We start from the raw sequence: 18,482 nt of genomic DNA on the forward strand, positions 1-18,482 counted from the left end.
TAGGTAGCCACACTCAAACACGTGATTTGCCGTAGGCTGCGGGATAGTCACTTTAAATAACGGTGTGCATGCTGTTCTGAGAAAACCTGACAGTAAAGCACAATCCAACCCCAGACCAAAAGGCTGATGAAACATCTGAGACAGAGATCCCACAGAGCAGAACAGTCATTTAAATTTAGTAAAGTTACCTTTACATAAGACTGTTTTTACTGAAGCAGTAGTGCAATCTTAATTCTTCTACTTTGATTACAGATGTGTCCAACATTATGTTCAGATTGAATAAGTCCATAATAGCGTTTTTACCTCCCGGTGTTATGGCAGGTGTCTGCAAAAACAGTTCAGTGTGGCATTATTTGCCTCTTCCTCCCACCTCATTATTTTTATTCATCAGGCCAACTCTTCATGTTTTAGCACTTAGCCCTGCTTGAGGGTGAGGGTGTACAGTACAGTTGTCTTGGCTACATCCCAACATCTGGCATCTCTGTGATGTAAGCTTTGTGTGAAAGAGCATAAAATTCTGCATCCGAGCTCCACCAAACTTTGTGCTGACACAGTTACACGTCTTTTTACTATGATTCACACACTGACACACACTAATACACAGCACACTGAGGGCGCTGTCACTGAGTAGACAAGTCACACACTTGCATGGATGATGATGTAGGCAAAGTCAAGCTGTTTGTGCACACACAAACATATATTGATATATACACACACATAGACAGAGAATCCAAATTAAAAAATGCTAAGCACTAACTTTCTATGTGATTTGTCTTTGTGGAATAAGTAAGAAATTAAGAGTCTTTACTGGGATTGACACACATGAACATGGTTAACTAAAAAAAGATAAAAACTGGCTATGATCACTACACAGTTCACACAGTATGGACATAAACATTGTCAAATTAAAGCAGAGTCCTGGCACTTTGATATCATTGTCAACTCTTTCTAATCCAGTGTCTCCAGTAGAGAATCCAAACAAAAAAGATGTGTCACTGTCCAAAAACATACAGTTTGCCCAGTATGTTTTTCAAGCTATCCAGTCACATGTAGTTGTGTATAATCCAATCTGACTCCCCACTCCCTTCATCCTCACAAAACACCCACAATCCACCTGTATGTAGTCACGCTACACGAGGTAAAGTGAGGTGGAGAAAGAAAAGGGATTAAATGAGTGTGAGAGGTGTGACAGAGAGGAGTTTAAAGATCTCTGACGTTTCCTGTCTCATCAGTTAACTCACACTGTCTCATCCTCTCAGGCCTGGGGATTGAATTTCAGCTGCAAATAAATGCGTGCATGCACACACACACGCACGCACGCACGAACAGCATGCACACACCGTCTGACTCACATGAGCCGATCATTTTAATTATGCCACACACCAATGGGAGCTGGCAGCAGATACAGAGAGGGGGGAAGGGAGACGGAGCGGGGAAAAGAAAGAGGGAGTGATTTCCCTCTCATTCACAAAGATTTGATTACCTCTCTCTCTCTTACACACACACAGACACACATACACATCTGTGTAGATCAGCCTCATCGCTCTGCCTCCTGACGCCTCATTGTGCATAATTATGACTCATAAACCACACTGTTGTCACCCAGAATGCACTGTGTTATTATACAGATTCACAACAGAGACAAGACATGTGACCTCACACCTGACACTGGACGTATCACAGTGTGCGACATCCTTCTCCATTTTGTGTTCGCGTACGTCGGACTTCGTTATGACAAATGCAGCTGTTATTGCTCACAGATGTGATGTGGCTGCAGCATCGCGCGCAGGCGTCACGGTACAATCCGTAAGCTACAGCTTCTGCAACATACAGACATATACAAGTCACTGGGGGTCCATTAATTTTCCCTGAGCGAGCAGAGAAACTAAACAACAAGCTGCCACGGCTGAACTTTCACTGCTCACTGTCACAGACGTCCGTGCATTCTTGTTTCTGCCCCATTAACAAAATATTTCTCATGACACTTGGTTTACAACGCAAGTACAAACTGAATGCAAAATTGATGTCAGGCAATAAAAGGAATCACAGTTCTTTGCAGCTTTTAGAAGAAAGACTCAACCCAATGTTTATATACTGCAGAGCTGAAGCCTGGTTTATGTTCAGCGACTACATTTTTTTTCCCCCCAGCCCCCAAAGATCCTTCATCCTTGTACTGCACAGAAATCAGAGGGAGGCGGTCAGGTTGGATGAAGCACAAGACATCACATCTGGCAAAAGGTTCACGTCAGCTACAGAGTTTTCGGTGTTTAACCAACATCCCTCACATTCACCAAGTGTTCTGAGTTCTACAGTTTACAACTGCACAAATATGTTCACATAAAAGAATTTCTCATTATTTACACAAAACCATAACTCGGCTAACATTAGGTTTCGTTCTAATGGTATTTAATGCTATTTGATCATTACTAGTAAATATTTGTAGGATTGAAAGGCTGTGTGTTTGCATCTATCTATTAGAGCATCTTTAACTGTTCATCAGATGGTGTTTTAATGGGTTTGAAAGCTTGTAACACTAACTGATGTATTTTCAGGATCATAAACATTTTAAAAAGCAGTGCAGTGTTTTCCTCAATAACCTGTGGTTCAGAATTAGTCAGAATTTCCAGCATCTCTGGAACAACATGTGAAAATACCTAAATGTTAAGGTTGCACACAGCTGTGCTCTGAGAACAATGCACCGAGAGAGGAATCTGACCTCCGCTGATACTGGTGAACGTCTGCGACAGCAGGACGTAAACCACAACATCTCCATGATTTATTTCAGGTCAGGCAACACATGCACTGAATATTAGTTTACAGTGTAAGTGAATTATGGAAATGCACATTATCCTCTCACACCAGCAACCTCTTTGAAGCCTCCTCTTCTCTTAAACACACCTCCAGTCCAATCACACACTTTCACACCGATATGCACTTGCGTGAAACTGCCTGTTGGTATGAATGAGCATCCTAGGGTTAAAGTGAGTTCACCTCTGTGTGTTCGCCCTTGTCCTGCATAAATACAGCACACAGTTACTATTAATGCTGGTATTGATATGGGTCACACACATACCACCAACTGCTCCTGTCAATACGCTTCAGGGAGCAGTGATGATGTTGGATCGATAGAGCCCGCGCTTCGCTTTCAGAGCTTAATGAAACTCTCCAGTCCACGCAAATGGAGGAGGTGGCGTTGGTGGGAGGCCACCATGGGCAGGCTCAGGCTGCAGGGAGGACCACACATCAATCCTGCTGTCAAACCTCATGAGAGGGGTGGGTCAGTCACAAGCAAATGTACAAAGAAATCATTAAGTTACATGTGTGCTACTTAACGTACTGAATAACTGGAAGGAAAAATAAATCTATTTAAAGTAGGTATTTAACTTCAGATCTGTCTGTAAAGTGAAAATTGTTTATGGTCAGTAGAGTTGTATTCCAGCACTGAGAGCAGTAGGCTGCATCTAGGAGTTATTTTCATTTCCAGTTGATCTAATTTTTGGGTTTTAATGTTAATGTGCTCTCATTAGCTGATTAGCACTAAATAAAAAGTACAGTTGATGACGGGAGGTTTTGCATGTAAAGTTACAAGATCACCTAAGTTATTACAGTTCATCCTAACGGGAACATTAACATGCATACAAAATGTGATGGCAATCCATCCAACAGCTGTTGAGATATTTCACAACAAATGTCAACTTTATGGTGGTACTAAAGGAGAAGCCAGGGCATAAAATTGAGTAGCATTCATTCTCTGGGGACCTTGGATATGTTTACCACACTTAACAGCAATCTAGTAGTAGACCAACTTTAGATTTTTGTGCTCATGAAAAGTTAGCAGACCTGTGTGGCTCAGTTTCAGTGCTGAGGTCTGAAATTAATTATGAGCAGTCAAGAAGGCACAGCAATGTCTGCTATATCAAGGACAAAAGCAGCAAACAAGAGTCCAAGAGCTGCCATCGTGTCAGGAAAACAGCCTGCTAATCAGTAAGTGGAAGAGAGTGAGAGATGGTGGAGAAGGAAACTGGGAAGATAAAATGTCCAGGAAGGAGGAATCAGACAGACAGGCCCCATCAAGTCGGGGATCAGTCCGTCAACCCAAATCCCTGACAAGAATCACAGACCCTGGCTTTGCTGTCCTGGGATTTTCCCTCAGAGACCCAAAATCACCTTCCACCTCTGCACAGCTGGAGATAATTGAAACTGATACAACTAATCTTGATGAATGAGAAAAAGATAGAGTAACTGTGCTTTGACTCTCTCTGAGACTGAAAAAAAGGGAAAACCCAAATAGGATTAGATATCAAAGTCTAACATAAACACTGGTTGATTTTACAACCAAATTTAAACATTTATATTAGGTGATATATGAAATATGGCTGTTATTTTCTGTTTAAACAACAGAGCTGACTATTCTGCAAAGCCAGACTAGACTTTATATTGTGCGATTGCATTCACATGTATTTTATTCTGAAATATACTTATTTATATTATATATATATATTTCATACCCTAGCAAGGACCTGTGTCCTTTAATAACCGCTTAGTTTTTTAGTTTCCCTGCCTTGATACTGCAGTGTATCTGACCTCATCTGATGTATGCTTGAATAGCAGCTCATAGCAGTGAGGTCAATGCTCTTCAGATCACAGCACAAAACAACGGTTTGTATCCCACCAGCATGCACACTCAGCAGCCGGACACTGTCACACACACTGTCACACACAGAACCCATATACTTGCTCGGTTTTGCACATTTGCAAGTCACACTAACACTGAGACTGACTGCAGGTACACATTCATACAAGCAGAGTCACACTCAGCTGCATCCAATTGAGCCGCAAACGCAAACTGCATGAAGAACTGGCTTGGCTTGTTGTGGTGAGTCACAGTCTATGTTGCCACCTACAGAGCACCTCTGTAAAGCACAGAACCACTCAGTGTAAATCACAGCTGCGTATTTAAACGGCTGTCAGACAACACTGAAAATAACAAGTGTATCAGCCGGCAGCTTGTCAGGACAGATCAGATCAAAACACAGATTCTTCACAGTCACACTTCTTTGTCTGGGCATTGATTTATGGATCAATATGCACCAAATCCACACAGGTATGAGTACATTTTGCAATACTAACGTACAAGAGTGTAAAGACCCATGAACAAGTGCACGTCAAGTCACATAAGAGTGCCATCAGCATAGAAGAGAGCTGAGGAGACTGTGGAGATGGAAGCAGGACAGAGAAAAGCATTGAGAGACTGAGGGGGAGGGTTTGACTGTTAAACAGACACTGACCTATAGGCACTCCGTTGGCAAAATCCCACTCTGACCTTAGAGCGCACACACACTCTCACAGACAAATCTCAGTGCCAACAGCAATTAGAGAGAGCACAGGGTTCCGCCTGCTCATGGTGAACCTGTGCCAAACGCTGGTACCCCACCCACGCGGTGTGGCAGCAGGCTTGAAGCTGACTGGTCGCGAGGCCGGGCCCTGGCAGTAACATTTCACCTGATAGGCTCTCACAGTCAGCCAGTAAACCCAGTGCTTGCATCCGTGAGACAGCTGCGTCCGGATGCTGTGATGCATACTCTCAGCTGATTGGTTCGCGGCGGGGAAGGTGTGTGAGCGTGTATGCGCGTGCGGGTTTCAGCTTCAAAAAGTGGGCACACACACAGGCATGTTTGAGTAATAAAAACGCATGTGACTGCTTTGCGAAATCCAGTGATCAGATCTCTGTCGCGATTAAATATCACGATGCATGTACCAATTAGTATAAGCATTGTCCGGTTTCCATGACAACACCTCCTTTTCTCTGCAGACAACCTCCACGTGACACACGGAGTCAGAGATGTTAGCTGGTTTCATATCAAAGCTTTCTCTGACTCTGGATTTACAGCTGTGGAAATCTTAACACGCTGCTCTGAGACCAGCCGCTCCTCTCAAAGGTCCGTACCTGTCGGCCAGCAGGTGACCTGCTGGTCAATAAGAGCGCGTGTTACCGTGATACACCTTTTGTGCAGCGGTGATATGCACATCACAGGCCCCTGAATCTAACTGCGCCAGTGAAGCGAACAGCATGCCTGTTTAATGGGATGTTTTGGCTTATTTCGCTATATCCATTAATATCCCAGAACAATGCGCATGTGGAATCACGGCAGTCTGCGCTTTTTGTGCAGCAAAAGAGCAACGCATGCTCCTGCTTACCTCATCTTCCTGTCCGTTTCAGTGAGATGAATAATGTTTTCTATCTGCTCAGTGCTTTGTCCTTGAGTTCAGTTCGAGTTAAAAAATAAATAAATAAATAAATAAATAAAAAAGGATCCAGATCCCGCAGCAACAGCAGCTCTGGGTGTTTTGATAAAAAAAAAAAAAAAACAGCGATGCTGCCAGCGAAGCCTGCAGCCGGCTGGATGGGCAGATGTTGAGGGTGGAAAAGGCGACAGGGTGTGGAAAATGCTACACGGGTGCCCACAGTTTTCAGGTCTGTCTTTAAAAAAAAAAGAAAGAAAAAGATTAATTGTTCTCCGGTGCTTGTCAGGCGGCTGGTGGTTCGGTAGAGGCCATTTCAGTGGGCTGCACGCCGCTGTCTGAAGGACGAGAAGCCGGGCGGATAGTCTGACAGCGGCTTCTTAGGTGCCATCTTTTCCTCCCTTCAACCACTGGGAGGCTGGATGGAGAGAGAGGGGGGCGTGGAAGTGGGGGGGTTGAAATGGGAAGGGGATTGGGGGAGGCTGCTGAAATATTCAAGTATGGGTGGTTGTGCTGCACGGCAGCGCCCTCGGTCTGCGGGTGTAGCCACCGTGCAGGCAGAACAAACGCACACCGCCTTCTTTGAGGAAAAAGTCTGTCAAAAAAGTGGTCTCTTTTGTTTCCAGGGAAAAATAACACACACTCTGTTTTAAAGTAACCAGAATTATTCTAGAACAGTAAAGAAGAATATCAGTGATGTGATTGGATATAAAATACCACGATTACCACAAATACTTTAAGCCTTTAAGACTCTGCAGAGATAGTATTTTATTATTGCATGGTGCCTTTGTGTGTGTGTGTGTGTGTGTGTTCCATCCTCTGTCTAATATCTGGAATAAATTAAACGTGACTCAGAGACAAATACTTCACAACAGAAACTAGATAAAATTAGTGTAATATTTCCATAATATTCTCTAATATGAGAACTTACTGAGTTTGTTTATCTTCTGTCATCAGTTCCCATGTTGTGTTCTTATTCTCTTGGCTGTGTGACTGTTGGCTGAGCCTGTACGACATTACTACATGCTGTTGTACAAAATTATAACATAAAAAAAGTCACAGAGTGACTCCATATACAGTAAAAGGCAACAGAGTGTATGTGGCACACACACCTGTCAGCAGGCAGACCTGACCAGCTATAACATCTGTCTCTCTCTGCGCCAGCCAGCTGTTGTTTCACACAGAGGACAGACAGACTTTTGGACAATATTCTCTCTTTGTAGTAATGACTGCATCTTCTGTCAACCTGGTGTCATGATTAAAGTTTTCTGGGCGTTCATCAATAGACTGATTATTTACCATAAGCTAGAAAACACATCACCTTTAAAACAAGCTAAAAAGTTTCACTTGCAGATCACTTCCTGTCTGTTGCATCACACTGGGATTCAGACTATGGTTAAATCCTCATGAATGCCATGAAAGTCAGCAAAAGCAACAGCTGCTCATTAGCGAAGACAAAACTACAACCAAAAAGAGATTTAGTATCATAAAATATATTTGAATTTGGGTTTTTTGTTTAGCTCTTAACTATAAATGTAGCGGTTCCACAGCTCTTGTGCGATATAGAGCTTTAAATTGTCAAATCTGTAAAGTCTTGTGGCTTCTGCTTCATCTCAACTCAAACCTGCAGCAGTTCTTCCTTCTCACCAGCAGAGGTCCTCCTAATTTCCAAAGGATACAAGAATTTCTACTCTTGTTCATGTGGTAGGTGAGGACCCATTTTGAGGTCATACTGACCACACAGGGTGGTGACAGTGATTAAATTCAGCACTTGTTTTAAAGGAGCTTTTACTTTATTTAGTTGAAGTTTGGATCCACTGGTGCAACTTTAAGACCCACATGAAGTCACCTTTCACTGGTACTGTCTCTCTGTTTGGATCAATTGCCTTTATCGCCACAGGAGGGCGCTGAGGCTGTGCATACTTGGAGCTTACTCACTTCATGTCTCACACAAGTGTATCAAAGGTCACAGCAAGAGATATAACTGTTATAACATTTCCAAAAAACAGTTTCTATGTGATCAGGATTTCTGGTTTCTCACCCACTGTGATGCATCTGCTCAGTCCAGTCACCTGCGGCATAACCATGAGATACCAGAACAATATATGTTCAGCTTTTTGACCTGAACTTAATTTAGTTTGGTTTTATTTAATTTTTTCTTTTTTTTATCTGTGAGTTTTACTCACAGTGCCAGTGGAAAACGTACCAGTCACTGCTTTCGTATTTCCCACATCTTCATTTAACAGTTTATCCAGCTGAAAAGGTCACAGCACATGACTTGATTTTCAGCAATTTCCTGCTCACCAGAGTGTTCAGTGTTCAGTTCTTCCCTGCAGTCACTTTCATAAAAGACCGTTTCCATCATCAAAGCAGTGCTTTACCATCAGATGAAGCTGACTGCACTTTTCTAGCTCTCCAAATCGCTGATTGGATGTAACTCTGCCAGGAAAATGAAGCATACTTGTACCGCTGGGACTCTCCATATAGTCAGGTCACTTCTTCAGTTTAACAGGCATCAGCTATACCGCCAACTTACAACCCCACATACACACACACTCTCACACACTTAGTGGCAGAGGTTTTAAAGAAAAGCCATCCCACTGGTGATCAGAACACTGTTGTTTATTGGGTTTTTTTTCCTGAACTAGAATGAGCCTTTTGGCTGATCCTGGTACTTCCTGTGTTTTAGCTACGGTGGAACATCAACTACAAAACTGGAAACATCACAGCAAACAGACATGGAAACAGACCCGACGTCACACGCTCATCAACATCAAACACACTTCTCCTCTAACATCACACAGACGTCTGCAGACACACATCCATACTGTCAGACGAAGTGAGGACTTGATGAAGAGCACATAAACAGTAAACACAGGCAGTCACTGAAACAAAATGCAGATACTAGCATGTGAGAAATGGATCTATGACTACACTGTGGTCTCTGAGGAGGCTAAAAACACATTGAAGCTTTCATACTATCCTTAAAATAAAGAATCATGCCATAAAACAGGGTAGTGACAAATTTAAGTACTTAGACTTGTCAGTGGAAATGTTTCAAAATGCTGCTCACGGCGTACCTACCCAAACGCAACAAAGTCAGGATGACCTACAGAAGACAATCATTTCATCCCTGCAGTTTGAGAAGGACACTCATCCCCATTTTAAAATGTATTTCTAGTTTGTTTTTTTTTTCCAGCAGTGGTAGAAAGTCTTTATTTGCAGTTTCTGTTCAAGTGGCTGATTGAGGCTTTTAATAATTAGTTTGGTTTTAGAAAACTCAATGACTGAGACAAAATTGTTGTAAATCTATCTCTGTCCACTTGCTTTAATAACAAATCTGAAAGTACTGGCTGGGTGACTTGATGGGGCTCTTGTAGTTGGATGTGTCCTGTGGTGTGTTCATGCTGGTTGTGGTTTTCTGCAGGTTTAAGGTGAAGGATGGGGTTGTCTTCCTCGTCTCCGTCTTGCTGCCCCCCTTCGCCTGAGGGTTGCTGGGTGTGCCCGCGGGCCTGCTGTTGGCAGGCACCGCTGACGCGGATTTGGCGGTCTCAGAAGACCCAGTCTTTCTTGCGTGGGGGCTCAGATAGATCTGCATAGTCACTAAGTGAAGTGGTGAAATGAGGTGAGGTGGGTGAGTGAATAGACAGAGAGGAGGTGGGAGGGCAGACAGTGAGGAAATTTTTGAAGAGAAGGAGTAAAAAAAGACAAAAAAAATGGGGTGCAAGGGGGCGAGGGAACGCACACAAGTCACGGTGAGATGTGAAAAAATGAAGGATGAGCATAAAATGACAACTCAGAAACAAAGTCCTCAACTTTACATGATATTATAGATGTAAAAGAATAATTCACTTAAGTATTTCTGTATTGTGAAAGGCGAAGCCTACCTTTGCAGTGTGTCACACGTCTTGTCCCTGCAAAAAAATAACACATAAACAGTGTGGTGAGATTCCTTCAATGTTGTAAACAAAGCCACAGTCGTAGGATGTCTTTTTCTCGATCACTTATCTCTCTACTCATCTCTCTTTTATAGAGGCTTAGTCAACAGCTGTTTCACATTCCTGTTATGAGGCCGAATGCTGCCAGTTACAGGAGGGGAAAGAAAAAAAACAACAGCAGGGAACCAGAGAAAGTGTTCTCTTACCTACACTTACTGCAGCCTCCTTGGACTTGCTGCTGTTATAATGAGAAAGAGCGAGAGAGAGAAGGAAATACAGTGACACAGAAAGAGAGTGTTAGTAAATCTGAAAAAAACAAAGCAACAAAAACATTTCAACAGAATAAACATCATACTGTAGCAGGGCTTCGCATTAGTGTGTCAGTTTCAGGATGACTAAAAAGTTAAATGTCCCATGCACAAGCCATGAGAATGTGATGATCCTCTGTGGTTTGAGCTGTTTTCACATACAGCTGAGTCATAATCAAATCACCACAAAATCAATGGGAATTTATATGCACCCTGGTTTGCAATAAGTGCACATGGAAAACACCAGTCACTCACAGTAACAGAAAGAGAGACGTGAAGGAATTTAAGACATACGTGGTGACAATGTATTCTGAAACAGCAGTTTTATAAATACGTTTGGTGATATGATGGCAGACAACAGGATAGTGGCACAGAAAAGGTGCCGACATCTAAGTCATTTCTTATGGAGGCTCAGAAATGAAAGAACAGCTTCTCACCCTTCCTGAGGTTTTTTACATGTGGAGGCTGCAGAGGTGGTTCGTGTTTTGGCAGTCTTACATGGACTGTCCTTCACACTCCCTGGTGGGCTCTTCACACCACTGGAAGGAAAACAATAACTACTGTAAGATGGTTTTTATGTCTTATTGTTTTTGTTTGTTTTTTTCAATTTAAAATGCACCCAGCACAGCTGTCGAAACCACAAACTGGGGCTGCAACAGGTTTCCAGCTTCCTCTCAGTGCACAGGAAATGACAAATAAAAACTTATAAGGAAAGTACAAAGGTGCAAAGTAAGATGAAGAAATTCGGATTTGATGTTTAACTGTCTGTACTTTACTGATATAATATAACAGGATCAATGCCAATAGAATTTATATGACATTGACATCCAGACATCACAACAGTGGAGCAGGAGACATCTTGTATCCAGCAGTGAAACATTTTGAGTGAATCATTGCTGTAAAATCTGAGATGCCTTGTGTTTTTACAGCTGCAGGAAGTGATCAGAGGGGCTACGTATTTATAAGATAAATGCACGCAAAAAGATAATGAATGATAACAGATGTAGGCACTTGATGATGAGACAAAGGAGAAAAGGCGGATGGACAGAAAGCAGCTAAAGGCACAAAGTAACAGAAGTTAAAAGCAAAAGATGTGGACATCAGTGCGAGGAAGAGAGAGAGAGGACAGCAGGTAAGATGAGATTAATTAGCGGAGACAAAAGATGAAATAAAAGTGGAGGGAAATGAACCAGTGTTTCTAATGATGGCAGTGATGATGATGATGATGACGATGATGACGATGATGATGATGACGAGGCCTCTCACTTCATCCTGATGCTGAAAGGGAGATTGTTAAGTCTCGCTGTGCAATTATATCAGCATACACCAGATATAGCAGCAGCACATTATGGTACCACAGAGAGAACCTATCATGTTCTCTGACTAATGCTATCTAATGGCAGTATCATTTGAAAAGTAATTGAGAGGAAGAGATGTGCAGAAAATGGTTTGCTGCTTTATTGCTTTGAAATAAAGGCGAGCGTCGGAATAATTATTGAGCATCCATGTGCAGTGTTTCTCGGATAGAGGAGGGAGGCTGCTGATTGCTTTTGCACATAAGACGATGAGAAGTGAAGTTTGAGATCTGAGGCTGAAGCTTCAACGTGAACTGCTTCATTAAAACAGTTTTACATTAATGCTGTATGCGGTAGCTGTCTCGTTGCCCTGGGTGTGTCACAGATGAGAGGAACGCCACAGTTTTTTTTTTTCCCATCATGAAATCAATCACCACTTTGAACCTTTTTGCCTGACTGTACACACACTGATTAAGATCATGTATCACTTGACAACTTTCTCTCAGTAACAGTAATGACAAGTTTTTAAAAAATTCTGTTGCAAAAGCAAAGAACACAGTCAACTAAAAAAAATCTAAGCATAATATCATCTTCTGTGAGTGAATCTGAGAGGGTCTTATGAGATCATATCACAACCTCCTGCTTGCACAAGGGAGCAGCAATGTTTCACCTGCGAGGTGGTGTTGGGCTGTAGTTCCTGGCTGTGGAGCTGGAGGGCAGCGTGGTGCTCTTCTTCAGTATGGCAGAGCTGGAGGACACCATGGGCGGTCTGGAGGGCAGAGCCAGAGATACAGGCCTAGCTGCGGGAACACACACACACATATATGGGTGTGAATATGGTGTTTGTCTGTGTTTGTGTATAGTGTGTAAAGGGGTGTAATTATATGGTTTATTCAGACCTATTTTCTTTTTTTTGTATCGTAATTCTATGGACTATGTTTGAGGTGATTGTTGTGACTGCTCTGTTTGCTGTCTGCACAAATAAAGCCCCGTTTGGAAAATGAAATAAAGTTGGATTGTATTCACATTTGTACGCACACACAAAGTTTGTGTGTATAGAAAATATCGCATTAACTGTTAAGAAATTACAATTTTCAGAGGCTCAAATGTAATTCGACAATTGACTGAGAGTTTCATGGGGAGGTGGCCCGTTCCCTTCTTGTTTCATGACAAAGTAAGCAGACAAATAGTCTGGAGTTGATTCCAACTGTTGAATTTGCATTTGCTAGCTGGTCAATTCAGCTCTCAATATGCACTTGAAAGAGGTGTCAGTGCAAATGAAGGAGGCCATCATCAGACTCAAAAAACAAAACAAACCTATCAGCCAGATGGAAAAAACTTTAGTGGCCAAATCAACAATTTGGTATGTTCTTAAAAAGAAGGAATGATGAGCTCAGCAACACCAAAATGCCTGGAAGACCACAGAAAACAACTAAAGTAAATGATCAAAGAATTATTTCCTTGGTGAAGAAAAAACGCTTCCCAAGACCCAACCAGGTCAAGACCACTCAGGGAGGTGGGCGTGTCATTGTCAGAGTCTACAATCAAGAGATGCCTTCATGAATGTAAATACAGAGGGTTTACCACAAGGTGCAAAACACTGCTGCCATTTAAGGACAGATTAGATTTAGCCAGAAAATATCTAAAAAAAGATTTGTAAAGATGAAAACAAAATTAACTTGTACCAGAACGATGAGAAGAGGAGAACATGTTCAAAGATAACGAAAACAACTTTGTTGAAGCCCTAAGAAGTAAATATCTTGGCAAGCAACCTTCAGATTTAGACAGAAATCTTATGGCAAAGTATATTCTGACCAAATATAACAGCCCCTTCTCTATAAATCATTTCTTGTTGTTTCTTGTCTGTATTTATGTACTGTAAATGCATCATGGCAAAAAGCAAGGACAGCAGCAACGATCTTTGAAAGAAATCCTTGCCTTCTCCAAAATACAGTACAAGGTCTACGAGACAAAAGCTGCTGTACACATCGACACACACATCTTTGTTTACCTTTAGTCCCCGGCACTCTCCTGCCAGCAGAAGCAGCAGCAGCAGCAGCCTGGTGCTCCTCAGAGATGTTGAGCCTCTTGAGGACGTCAGCCAGAGCCATCTTCAACAGCTGGATTTCATCCTCCTGCATCTGCATCCTCTGCTCCAGATAGGTCAGCCGGTCGGCTACATCCAGGCCGCTGGCTGCTGAACTGCGGTCATCTGAAAGAATAATAGAAAACAGGATGTGTAGGTATGATAGATAGATAGATAGATAGATAGATAGATAGATAGATAGATAGATAGATAGATAGATAGATAGATAGATAGATAGATAGATAGATAGATAGATAGATAGATAGATGGGATTGCGTGACATGTTCAAGCCAGGACAAAGATTATAATATTCATTTGTTGTGCTTTTCAATGACATTACATAACTGATGACATGTTTAAAGATAGTGCCAGCCCAGTCTGAGGCATCCATTGAACAATTACCAGCCTTCAAACCATGTCCAAATATATTTCAGATTTCATCAAGCACTCACACAAACACAAAACTCACAGAGCAACAGTCCAACAGACCTTGTTAACCAACTGATGCTTCACAGGGTGACAGTTACACACACACACACACACACACACACACACACACACACACATACACACCCAGAGGGAGGAAAAGATGCCAAGAAAGAAATGAATATGCAACTGACTCATACTGAAACCACACAAGAGTTTGGTGAGAGAAAAATCTTGAGTCTGAAAGAAAGAAGTCCTCCAGTCACAAAGTAAGAAAGGGCCATTCAGCTGTCTGCTCACTAAAAAGCCTGAAATGTAAGACACCGACTATGGACGAAATAAAACAACAAAATTTGCTTCCATGTCTAAGCCAAGGTTCATCTCTTTTGGCAACAAGATATAAATACAATCAGAGAAAGGAATAAGCTGCTTAACATCCTCTCTTCGTGCCTGTATAGCAGAAATCAGGCTAATGAGGTCACAGCACAGCTGGACACAGCAGATCATCCACACTCTCATCACACAGCAGCATGTAAACAAAGGTAGCGGAGCACACATGCAAAACCTTTCCAGCTGTTTACACACTATAGCTTCTCTTTCAGTCAACTTATAAACCTTTGCCATCACCAGTAACAGTAACCAATAGTTCAGAGGTGGATACCGTGGGAGACACTGGACACAGATGAGTGGTCAGGTTGCCTCTGCTGGACGGCCGGGCCTTCCACCACCGCCCCAGACGTCTTCCTCCTCTTCCTCTCTTCTCGCGAGCACACTCGTTCGCTCCTCTTTCCTCCCCTGGCTCCAGCCAGATAGGCCGGCTCTCCCTCCATCTGATTTTGATCCACTGGCTGGTGTCCACTAAGATCTCATCTCCTTTGCTCTGCTTATGGTCCCACACACACACACAGAGTTTACCACGTTCACACACAGACTAACAGATCAGCCTTTCTGGTGTTTTGTCCGCCTCTGTGTAGAGCATCCAGTCATCTGCCGTGGGAGATGAGGTTACTGATGTTTTGATCCTCTCACATTTCCTCGGTGGTCTCCTGATGCACTCTGGGACACTGTGATTTGTATGACAGAGCTTAAAGCCCAAAGGGTGTGTGCACGTATGAAGGTGGGGGTGGGGCTGATAATGCTTAAAAACTCAGCCTAAATTGTCCTTACACGTGTGTTTGCGTGCACTAACGTGTGCGTGCGTGTGTGTGTGTGGGTGTGCCGACTACAATGATAATCCTTCAGACTGAGCCTCTTTGACCCCGCCCCCACACATAAGTCCCATGTCACTGTGAGAGATGGAGTCGCAGAGAGGAAACAGCAGGAATAAATGTGGCCTGTTCTTCTGATGTGCTGCTGTAAACATGTTGCACAGAGGTACAGAGGTTGCAGTGCAGGTCATTCTCAGTAATAGGAGGACGAGGTAGAGCCTAAATAAAAACCAATGCATGCTTTACTTCAGCAGCACAGTGAACACTGAGGCTTCAAAAACACACTGAAAGAGGAATTAGATGTATATGAAGTGCAGTGGTGCGATGAAGCATTATTTTCCTGCGGCTTTCAGCTATTTTTGATTATGATTAAGATAAACAGTTGAAATGTAATCCAAGTAATGGACGAGCTAAAAAAGTTAAAATAGATCACTGATAGTTGAAAGCTATGGATGAACATAGTTGACATAATGAATAAAGGGTTGAAATAGGAAAAAGTAATGGATAAACAGTTAAAGTGGCTAAAATCAAAGCAGCTGAAATAGCTAGTTAGCTAAAATGGTTAAAAAGTTAAAATATTAGCTAATAAATGAATCAATCGTTGATAACATAATGTAATGGATAAACAATAGAAATAGTTATACAAAACTGACAAAAGAAATATTGTCTAAAAAATGAATAAATGGTTGAAATAGGTAAAAACAGTGATACATCAGGGGATGGAAATCAGTGGCTGAAATAGCGAAAAAGCAATTAATGTAATGGATAAATGGTTTAAACGTCCAGCTTCTGCCTCTCGAAATGGTGGTATGAAAGCAAGCTTGACTACACAGACCTATCAAGTGAAAAAATGTATGCAAAGTATCTTCTTATATCCACCTTTATTTTATTAACAGTTAAATTAAATAGAATTTAGTGTCTATAAAGCCACAAAAGGTGCGTTAAAATGTATCTTCTCCACTGTTAAAACTGATTTTTTTCCCCCTCCATTCTCACTGTAAATCTTTTGAGATATGAGTTTTCCTCTTGACTGTGATGATCTGTTGTGGGCAAAGACTTCCAATGTAATCATTCAAGCAGCCAGCTGTAATCTGTCTCTCATGGAGAGCTGTGGCTGTGTAGGCCTGTGATTTTCTGCGTCTCCTCTTGTCCTGGCCATGACATCATCCTCGTGCCACCTCCATACACCCCATATGGGATTGGGATTAGAATAGCACATAATCCCAGTGCTGTAAAAGGGAATTAGCAGCCCAAAGCTCAATCTCTGCACTAACTCAGCCATACAAAGAAAAGGCAGGCTCCCTAGACGCCTTTCATGCAAATGTAAACACACACAGAAACACATGCATTGAGTTTATCTCTGCGCCTGTGACTCACACGCTCACATTCACACGTCTACACAGAGCCAGGACGGTGGTAACAGTCTCAACATTCATATGCCTATTATACATCTTAGCAAAATGAAAATACATTAAGACATAACTGCAATGCAGAGAGGCAGCAGAGTGTTTTAATCTCCGCTCACAGATGGTGTTTCTTGAATGAAGACGCAGCATCTGTCTGTCTGTATATCAGCACCCTGCACGCTGACACACACAGGCCACGTGCACACAAGCAATCCTTCACTTATTAGTCCACTGATACTAATATCCCCGAGGGGGACAGGGCATCTCCTCAGCTGAGGCACATTCCACAACACCCACAATTTGACTATGTGGCATATGATACATTGGACAGGTATGCAGGACTAGTGTTTAACTTGCCTGTTCAAAACCAGCATTGCACAGGTTAAAGTCACAACTTTAAAGTGCCCGGTGTTAACAAATTCGACAATGAAGTCAAATAGGTTTTCACTCATTGTACTTGTGAGGTTATGCAACAGGTTTTGAAGGGCTTTCATGGTCCCAATTAAAACAGGATTTTCACCAAAAATTACCATTCCAAAGTTGTTGTTTTGTTTTGTTTTGGTTTGTTTTGGGGGTTTTTTTGTATGGTGAGAGGAACATTTTCTGTTAACCCTTTCCAGAGGGCAATTTGTTAATATAAAAATTGTTGTGCCATCTGAGTGTCATGGCTGCATTTATATTAGTGGAGGAGGTTGTTTTTTTTTCCACCTGTTGTTTTTCTTTTCTTCTGGCGACAAAGCAGAAGCAATGTGAACAAATCTGTTCAAACCTGCAAACCTGTTCAAACCATACATGCATAAACACCCAGTTTGAGATAAATGACAGGAAGTGTATACCGTCCATGCAAATACAGATGCACTTCATTCATACAGAGCACGTCAAAGGGTCAGTTCAGTGTCACTTGCCCCTAATAGTATCTAGCAGTTAGTTCGGGTTTTATTTGCAATATCCCTGAGATTGAAGCTTCATAAATGTAATATTTCAATATGTTGAGCACCACACTCTAAAAAAAAATGTATTCACCTCCATTGTATTGCAAGGGAGGCAGAAATTGCAGAGAGTAAATAAAAACAAAACTATCTGCATGCATGGCTACATGCCACAAGAGGTAAGTGAGAAAATAGCTTTGTGGAATTTGAGTGAACTGTCCCTTTAACATCTAATGTCACCAAGCTTTCTACCTGTCATGAAGTCAGTGTCTGGTGCCAGCAGTGAATCACTGTGGTAGCTCTCCTTCAGAGAAGGCCTCCTCAGCAAGTCATGGGCAGTCTCCTCCATCCCCAGACCCTGGTCCACCAACTCGTCCATGTGTGTGTCTCCCTCTGCTGTGCCCGCTGCCATGGCCCTGACAGAGTGTGTCTGAGTGATTCTCTGTGCTCCTACTAACTCTCGTACACGTCACTGCTGGGTTAATTCACCTTCCCTAAAGCACCAGTGGCCACCGCCTCTTGTTTTCCCTCCCTCCCTCTCACCTGCTGTCCTGTAAGGAGTGTGTGTAGGGTGCAGGCAGAGGGTGATGTCACTCAGAGGACAGATTAAGGACATGCTGGTAAGCCATCTGAAGCTCAAGGG

At 42.4% G+C, this 18,482-nt stretch overlaps 2 protein-coding genes across 3 annotated transcripts in view; both read right to left on the reverse strand.

Moving 5' to 3' along the window:
- Positions 1-6,233, reverse strand: part of evlb (Enah/Vasp-like b) — a 36,885-nt gene extending 30,652 nt beyond the window's left edge. The window contains exon 1 of one of the 2 annotated variants that reach the window (XM_041064627.1): positions 6,199-6,233. In XM_041064627.1, the coding sequence (XP_040920561.1) occupies positions 6,199-6,203 (5 nt within the window). In that variant the 5' untranslated portion in view covers positions 6,204-6,233. Of the gene's footprint in view, positions 1-5,288; positions 5,394-6,198 lie in introns of those variants that run through there. The other variant, XM_041064628.1, reaches the window with a different exon arrangement.
- Positions 6,234-8,906: 2,673 nt separating this feature from the next.
- On the reverse strand, positions 8,907-18,251 carry LOC121199811 (echinoderm microtubule-associated protein-like 1). The gene is made up of 7 exons (XM_041064759.1): positions 18,092-18,251; positions 13,796-13,996; positions 12,455-12,584; positions 10,927-11,028; positions 10,388-10,416; positions 10,131-10,157; positions 8,907-9,846 (listed from the first exon to the last, which is right to left on the reverse strand). Exons 1-7 carry the CDS (start codon positions 18,249-18,251, stop codon positions 9,572-9,574), a joined length of 924 nt encoding a protein of 307 aa, XP_040920693.1. The 3' UTR covers positions 8,907-9,571.
- Between the last annotated feature and the right edge of the window lie 231 nt (positions 18,252-18,482).

This window comes from Toxotes jaculatrix, chromosome 19 (assembly GCF_017976425.1).
Source record: "Toxotes jaculatrix isolate fToxJac2 chromosome 19, fToxJac2.pri, whole genome shotgun sequence".
In the NCBI taxonomy this organism is placed as follows: Eukaryota; Metazoa; Chordata; class Actinopteri; family Toxotidae; genus Toxotes; species Toxotes jaculatrix.

Bases quoted from the DNA above. Each gene is read 5' to 3' on its own strand.
- LOC121199811 (XM_041064759.1), bottom strand. From the start codon at position 18,251: ATGGCAGCGGGCACAGCAGAGGGAGACACACACATGGACGAGTTGGTG. The intron at 11,029-12,454 runs GTGAAACATTGC...TTTTCCTTCCAG, and splicing joins AGCCCAACACCACCTCGCAG to TGGTGTGAAGAGCCCACCAG. The intron at 9,847-10,130 runs GTAGGCTTCGCC...CACTTCACTTAG, and splicing joins ACGTGTGACACACTGCAAAG to TGACTATGCAGATCTATCTG.